The sequence below is a fragment of the Engraulis encrasicolus genome, chromosome 15 (genome assembly GCF_034702125.1).
Source record: "Engraulis encrasicolus isolate BLACKSEA-1 chromosome 15, IST_EnEncr_1.0, whole genome shotgun sequence".
Taxonomy (NCBI): Eukaryota; Metazoa; Chordata; class Actinopteri; order Clupeiformes; family Engraulidae; genus Engraulis; species Engraulis encrasicolus.
In genome coordinates, this window is record NC_085871.1 from 54,216,937 (window position 1) to 54,225,451 (window position 8,515).

Genomic DNA, 8,515 nt, shown 5'->3' on the forward strand with positions numbered 1-8,515 from the left:
GCATGTTGCTGCAGTACAGTGATGCACACAGGCGGAGGAGTGAGGAGAGATGAGGAGAATATACAGAGAGGTCATATTTCAGGTGATTTATAGGATACATGTAGGCTATCTGGTTTAGGGTTGCCACCCGTCCCTTGAAATACAGAATCGTCCCTTATTTGGAAGTCCCTTACTTTTTCCTCATTTTTCCTTAAAGTTCCTTATTTTCATGAATAGCCAAGGATGAAACGGACCACAATTTGGTTAAAATGCAGGAAATTGCATGTAATTTCTCTCTATTTTCATTTCTGAAAGGTGGCAACCAAGGAGGTCTACATTACTTACTGTATCATTGGTGGCAACCCTAATGGCAATACCTGCGGTAATAAACATTTAAGGTAATACCTCAGGTGGGTAACTACTATGTGTACCTTTACATCCCCCTCTGCACCAATATAGTACAGAAACAGCTGATTCCATTGAGAGTACTATACAGCAGATACAGAAGCACACGGCACCTGAAGGCATAGAGGGTACAGGCTGTGCTGAGGAGAGGTGGGGGAGAGAGAGAGAGAGAGAGAGAGAGAGAGAGAGAGAGAGAGAGAGAGAGAGAGAGAGAGAGAGAGAGGGAGGGAGGGAGAGAGGGAGGGAGAGAGAGAGAAAGAGAGAGAGAAAGAAAGAAAGAAAGAAAGAAAGAAAGAAAGAAAGAAAGAGAGAGAAAGAAAGAAAGAAAGAAAGAAAGAAAGAAAGAACGAGAGAGAGAGAAAGAAAGAAGGAAAAAAAGAAAGAAAGGAATGAAGAAAGCAAGAAAGAGAGAGAGAGAGAGAGAGAGAGAGGTTGGCGTCATCCGTGGTGAGTATGGAAATCGAACATCAACACTAGCGTGTGTCTGTGCGTAACAGCGGAGTCCCCACCGCGGGATTGAAATTGACTGAACCTCAACATCACACACTGAAGGAAGGAGAGGACGCCAATCTCTCTCTCTCTCTCTCTCTCTCTCTCTCTCTCTCTCTCTCTCTCTCTCTCTCTCTCTCTCACACACACACACACACACACACACACAAACACACACACACACACACACACACACACACACACACACACACACACACACACACACACACACGCCCTCCTCTCCTCCTCTCCTCAGCAACGTGAGGAGAGCATCAAGTACAACCACACTGGATGTGAACCTAACGGAGAGCAAAAAGCAGCAAAACCAAGTCCAATAGAGTAGTGTGTGATGCTTCTCCTTGGATGGATTACTGATGGCTGCACTTACTTCACCAGCACATGGAAACTGGATGTGCAGCATCGGAGCTTCGAACAGCTTTATACAATTTTGTCAGAGCTCAGGAAAATGTCTGGATTATTAAATCGGCAGCAAGGAGTGGAACTCCCACTCCGGTGGCTAATGCAATAATTTCTTTATTGCTTTACATAAGTGCTAAAAGTGCTACCCGCCACAAGTGCACGACGTTTTCGGTCACCAGACCTTACTCATGTCGGCTTTTTTGAATCTCACATTTCAAATGAACTCGTCGTCTTTCTCCCCAGATGAGAGCGGGGCAGGTGATGCTGCTGCTGGCGACAACAAGGATTACTTGGCGCTCATCAAAGCTGGTATTTTGGGGACTATTTTCGCGCTGGCGTGCTTTGGGAATTTCTCTCTGCTGTACGCGCTCTGGAGGAAGCGCAAGAGGAACTCCAGAACGCAGCTGTTCCTGTTCCACTTGTGTCTCGCGGACCTGGTGGTCGCGTTCTTCCAAGTGCTCCCGCAGCTCTCCATGGAGATTACGCGCGATTTCCGAGGCTCGGACCCGCTCTGCCGAACCGTGAAGTACCTGCAGGTTAGGCCTACCTACTTTTTTATATCTTATTTAATTTATCTTATTAAATGTGGTGTCTTCAACGAAAACAATAGGCCTACAACTAAGCTAAGAGCTAATCTAAATAAACTTCCCCACACTGTCAACACGAATGTCCTATTAAATTCTTATCAACTCTTTTTTTTTTAAATTTTATTTTATTTCTCTTAATTATTTTGTTGGTCTATCAATTTTTTAATCTCTTCTACTTCATTTCATCATTTTTTTAATTGTTTTTAACATTCTTGTTAATCTGTCTGTTAAGCATAGGCCTATTGAGCTGCGTGTCCTGTATGAAATGTTGCCATACAAATACAGTTAGGCTTAGTGTTACTACTAGAGACGAATGTTGTATGTACAAGCATATTAGTAAGAACATTTCATTACTGTCCTGATGGTGTGAGAGTAAGCTTGTTTCGTGCCTACTGTAGCCCTATGTATGCAGCTCCATTATGGATCCACTACAAAAAAAGAGACAATGCGTAAACTCCAAGTAGCATATAATGACTGCATGAAGATTCTGCTGAAAAAGCCCAGGAGTTGCAGTGCTAGTAAACTATTTTGTGACTCAGGACTATGTACTTTACAAGCTCTCTTGAGGAACCTAATGTTTTAAGCAGTGTTGTGCCAGTTCACAGATTTTCTGAACTAGTTCAAGTTCAGTTCATAGATGCTCAAAGTGAACAGTTCACGTTCAAAGTTCACAATTTTAATTGTGAACTAGTTCAAAGTTCAGTTCAGTTCTTTTTTTTTCGTGAAATATTCAAATAAATAGGCCTACTTTTTCACACCACGAGATAGAAATCATACATTCTTTGAAACTGACTAGACATTTGCTCATGACGCTGCAATTGTGGGTTTCATACCAGGTGATGAAACTTGCAGCATGCAGAACAGACAAGGTAGACCAGTTCTAGCCTAGTGCAATGAAGTCTACAAGCATTTCAATAAATAAATAAATAAATAATATATATAATGTGAAATATGATATAATGTTATATGATATTATATTATATAGCCGTTTGTGTATGAATTAATTTACATGAGCAAAACTCTTGAATGAAGGTAGACCTAATGAAGGCAAAAGTCAAATGCACAAATATGCCTAGGCCTATATATATATATATATAATATATATATATAATAATAATAATACATTTTATTTTTGAGCGCCTTTCAAAATACCCAAGGACACTTTACAATCAAAAACAAATACATAACAGTAGAGAAAGTATAACAAAGCTTCAGTGAATTAACAATAGGAGAGTAATAAAAATGCAAGAATAAAATAGAAATAAAAGTAACTTACAATAAAATAAATGTTTTTTAAAATAAGAAAAAAGAAGTAGAATGCATTTGAAAATAAAATAAAAATGAGTGGGAAAAATAATATGTAAAATAAAATAAAAAAAATAGACTGATAATTAAAATAAGTGGAAGTGCCTGTCAGTGAAGTTAAAAAGCAGAAGAGAAAAGGTGTGTCTTTAGCTTAGATTTGAAAGTAGATAGTGAAGAGCATTGACGAAGTGAATATTATATTTTATATATATATATTGTGTATCTTATGTAACACACTTATAGTAACATATGTGATACAGTGATTTTTTTGTTTAGAGTTTGTACATCTTCCACAATGTAGTAGTCGATAATCAGTTGATCTACCTGCACCTGTGAGACCATCACGGACCTCTTGGAGGCTGCTGGCACTTTGCTACGTTTGGGCTTGGTAGGGGTCTTCTCTCCCTTTCCTCCCTTATGACCCTCGAGGGCGTGCAAATGCATTCACACTGGATGGATGTTTTAACTTAATGTGCCGTTTCAAATTCGAACAGGACGTTGTGGATGTCCTTACTGTTTTTGCTGCGCAGGTGGTTTACATGTTCATAAGGATAATCGGTGTCTGTCTCCGTGCCATCCCTTCCACGAACCACATTTTAAATGCAGCGCTTGGTCTGTCTGCCTCTCCCTCTCTCGCGCTCTCTCTCTCTCTCTCTCTCTCTCTCTCTCTCTCTCTCTCTCTCTCTCTCTCTCCGCCGCAATTCATCATGGGTAACGTCGTGCGTAAGCAGCAATAGGCTCGTTTGCAACCACGCAGCAAAAGATTTGATCAAAACGTGATTTGCTTGGTCATAAAAAGGAGGGGATAACTGCGTCGCAACCAAGCTGGACACATCAGGACGACGAGATTTCAACAGCGGCAAAGAAGGTGGATCTATAGGTCTGTGGGTGGATCTACCTATTTTGACAGCGGGTGTACCAGGGCGCCCTCTTGTGGAATTAAATCATCATGGCGCTAATTCCATGACGCCCACCATCGTCGGCACATGCTTGTGAAATGCGAGACTCTCTGCTTCTCGGAAAGAAATCGGGTGGTCTTGTGGTAGAGATACAGGTTATCACTCAGTGAACCATGGTTCAAATGTTAATTAAATTTGTGATGATTTGGCTTCACTTCCATGTAATATTTCAGTTAATTAGTACTCACTTTAGGCTATTCATTTTGTGTTTTGGGACCAAAGTCGTCATTCAGATAGGACCGTTTTAAAATTACTTAACAGCGCCAACTCATCCTGCGAGGATTGAACCCAGGTGTTCAATATGTAGCTTTACCATGGCGCGCCAACCACAAAGGCCACTCTGTTTCGTGCACTTTCATACATCAAAGACAAGATAAGTCTCTCACAACGGCTCTGTTTCCACATTAACCATCAGCAAGTAAAGACTTCCTGTGTTTCGATGCAGTTTCGAACCGGGGACTTCACGATTGGAAGTCAGGCGCGCAACCACTACTCTAACCGTCGGACAGGCGGCCCACGGAATAGTACTGAATTTGTAACCAAGGGCATACACACCTAACGTGGCGAAGATGGAGCATCTGACGACAGGGTGGTTTGTTTCTCTTTTTTACTGTTGTAAGTGGGTTGTGCGACCATACATATGGATGATACCACTCTGAGTATGCTGCATTTGTGCATGAAATGCATTTCAGCATGTAGAAAATGAAGCACGTTCAACTACACACACATGAATCACATGAGCTATGAACACCAATCACGGCAGATTCCTCACATCATGGAGGAGGTCTTCTTGCCCGGCAGTAGCTTTCTGCTACTGCGGAGTTGCTTGACAAAACTTTTGTTCCCGCGATGGTTCAACGCCATGTGACACGACTGCCGCGCAGAGGTCACTCCCTTCAACTGCGTCGTGAACGGCAAATTCTAACCATGATGCTTCACGCGGACACACTGAGCATGCTCGCTGCCTAGCAAATTTTCAACTTCGTCAAAATTACGCCATCACGAACGCCCTTATTAACTAAGCCTATGTTATTCAACTATTCTCAGCCGGACACTACGTTGCCCACAATGCATTGCGCACACAGATGTCAAAAGAAAATAAGTACATTCGACATGACATCAACGCAGATATGCGCATGAAGACAGCAATACACCCTGGATCAAAATGCTGCATGACGGTTAGATTTCCTGTCAAACTTCGAAATTTCGTCGACGTTGCGTTGACGAGGTGACATGTCACATGATGTAAAACTATCGCGGGATGAATGCGGCTGCAGTCAGATCTTGCAACCTCTGCAGTTGCTTATCCCCTTCAACGCTCGTCGGCGGACTGCCTCCGAGGTCACGCGCCCATGAACTGGTTGGTCAACAACTCACTCACGTGTGTATATGGGTCTTGTCTCACACCTCTACACAAGTTTGTGCAGGTCCCCACTTCAGCTCCTCCTCACTGCCTGTCCCCCCACTCCTCACACGTGGTGTGTTAGTAGAGCAAACCGGTGCGAGCTCATCGTCTCGTTCATATTTGTGGCCGACTGCAAATGCGCTGTATTTAATAACACCCACATCGTGACAACAAGTTCTCGCTCACGTTCTTCCGTCAATGTTGATCGACAGCATAGAACTCCTATTCACCTATTCTCACTGATGATACAAGCGGCACCAGCGAGAGAGAGAAGGGGGGAACTTTCTCTCGTTGCGTTTCAAAAGAGAAAACAGATGTCACTCAGCTTTCAATGCAAAACAAATTCCAACGTTCATTTACAGTGATGTCTGCCGTTCATGACACGCAATGTGAACTAATTCACGTTCAAGTTCTTTATTAAAAAATGTGTTGCGTTCAGTTCAGCGTTCACGAAAAAATGAGCGCGTTCAATGAACGCGTTCTTTTGAACGCGTTCACGCACAACATTGGTTTTAAGTTCATGTGCCGTTTGGATAAGTCTGAAATCAGATTATAATGGTTCTCACAAGTGCTAGATATAGCTCTGTCCGATACCAATCATATATGTGGAAACATTGGTATGGCTGCCTTTTAAGACTGTCATGACATATAGTTTGTATATGCTTTGGCATCATTGCTGTTTTTTTTCATAATTTATTTATTATTTCTTCTTTTTCCTGCATACATATTGTATTGCTATGTGTATGTTGTGTGTCTGCCTATTGGGCCCTGAGCCTGTAATAAAGTTCATCTGTATCAGGGCTCTAAATGAACACCAGTCAACTGGCCAAACGTGCGGGAAATTTCAGTTTGGCCGGCAGAAAACAGCACCTTACTATCTAGCAACGTTGACCCATTAGTGAGGGCATTTGGGTTGTAAAATTAACACCCACTAGTAGGGCTGCACGATTATGGAAAAAAATCATAATCACGATTATTTTGGTCAAAATCATAATCACGATTATTCATCACGATAATTGATTTTTGCTGATTTTTTTGAAAATTATATCAAGATGAAATATAACCAAGAATGAATTACATACGGGATGACAAAAATAAAATGAATTGTAATAATTATGTAAAGGCAATAGCATGAAACTTAAGTGGACAGATTTCAGGCCAGAAACACCAGCCTGTCAGTATGTTCTGGCTTCAAGGACGCTCTCAAAAGTAGGTCACTATTGCCACGATTAAATCACGATTAAAATCATGAATTCGAATTCACTATGTTATCATGATTTTGATTATTTTTCGATTAATTGTGCAGCCCTACCCACTAGCCATTTTGGCTGGTGATGAAAAAAGAATTTCAATTTCATGCTGTTGTATTGCTCACGCTACCCTTGGCTTGTCAGTACCCAGTGATGCTGCATTTTTTGGCTCAGCCCTTTCAGAGATTTGAGCTATTCTAATGGGGGCAGATTTTTTTTGACATAGGCCTACTCCAAATATTTTCCCAAAAGGTATCACTGTTTGCTAGTTGTCTGCTGATGTTGCACAACCTTTTGGATATTTTTGGGAATAAATAAAAATGCTTTTTTTGTAAGGTAAAGAAATAGCTGCCCCCATTACAATGACCAGGATCTGAATAGAAAAAAAAATCTCAGGTACTGAGAAGTCCAGGTTAGTGTGAGCATTACAACTGCATGTTGAAATTGACTGAACTTATCCTTAAAGGAACAGTCCACCTAATTTCAAGAAACTGCTCATATGTAGTTAAGTCCAGTGTCTATGTCTATGTCTATGTCTATATGTTTGCATTACCAAGTCTAACAGTAGCCTAGAGCCAAATCAAGCGTAGGAATGCAAGTCTATGGGAGCAAACAAGACATCATTACATGTACTTATAAACTTGTTTAAAATTAATGTAAAATTCACCAGAGTGCAAAACATCTAATCCTGCCCTGTGATCACTTGTGGCTTGATGCTAATGCTCCTATTTACTTCCAGTTATTATGCTAAGCTATACTAATAATTGTGATACCAATTAATCTAAGTACTGAAAACACTGAGAAGAAAATGATGTGCACATTCATGATTAATGCTTGGAAACACTAACCTGATTCACATCATCTGGCTGCGTTCGGCTACGTCACGCGGGGGCGTTCCCATGGAAACACTGCAAATATGTGAACATCAAAAAAGTGTTCCTTTAAAGGTGCACTGTGTGAGATTTGTAGTTGTTTATTTCCAGAATTCATGCTACCCATTCACTAATGTTACCTTTTTCATGGATACTTAACACCACCATCAAATTCTAAGTATTCATTATGACTGGAAAAATTGCACTTTTCATACATGGAAAGGGGGATCTCTTCCATGGTCCGCCATTTTGAATTTCTCAAAATAGCCATTTTTAGCTGCAAAAATGACTCTATTTGGGCCATATTAGAAAATATTAGTTTATTACAAGTAAACTTTCATGTAAAGATCAAATTTGGCAATAGGCAGCCCAGTTTCAATGAGCAGCATAGTTGCAGTACCTATCTTGACCATTTCCTGCACAGTGTTCCTTTAAAGCCCTGGCTGCTACTGTATCGTTATTACTCCAGGTGGTGGGGATGTTCGCCTCCACCTACATGATCGTTGCCATGACGATAGACCGGTACCACGCGGTGTGCCGGCCCATGGTGTCTTTCTTCAAGAGCTCGCTGCGGCGATACCTGGCCATCGGGGCGGCCTGGCTGGTCTCGCTCCTCTTCAGCACGCCACAACTCTTCATCTTCTCACTCCAGAGGGTGGACGCGGACGGAGACAGGTGCGCCGAAGTGGAACTGTGTGGTGGTGTGTGTGTGTGTGTGTGTGTGAGAGAGAGAGAGATGGGGGGGGTTGTTGGGCATCTTTTAAAAATATCAACAGTACCTTGAATTGTGAGGAGGGGATCTCATTTATTGATTGATCTACTTTATTAATCTATTATTTTCCTT

At 41.5% G+C, this 8,515-nt stretch overlaps 1 protein-coding gene across 1 annotated transcript in view; it reads left to right on the plus strand.

The window, feature by feature from the left end:
- Positions 1-8,500, plus strand: part of avpr2l (arginine vasopressin receptor 2, like) — a 35,833-nt gene extending 27,333 nt beyond the window's left edge. Inside the window, exons 3-5 of the mRNA XM_063217820.1 lie at positions 1,537-1,829; positions 8,141-8,346; positions 8,467-8,500. Coding sequence (XP_063073890.1) covers positions 1,537-1,829; positions 8,141-8,346; positions 8,467-8,500 — 533 coding nt within the window. The remainder of the gene's footprint in view (positions 1-1,536; positions 1,830-8,140; positions 8,347-8,466) is intronic.
- Positions 8,501-8,515: the final 15 nt, after the last annotated feature.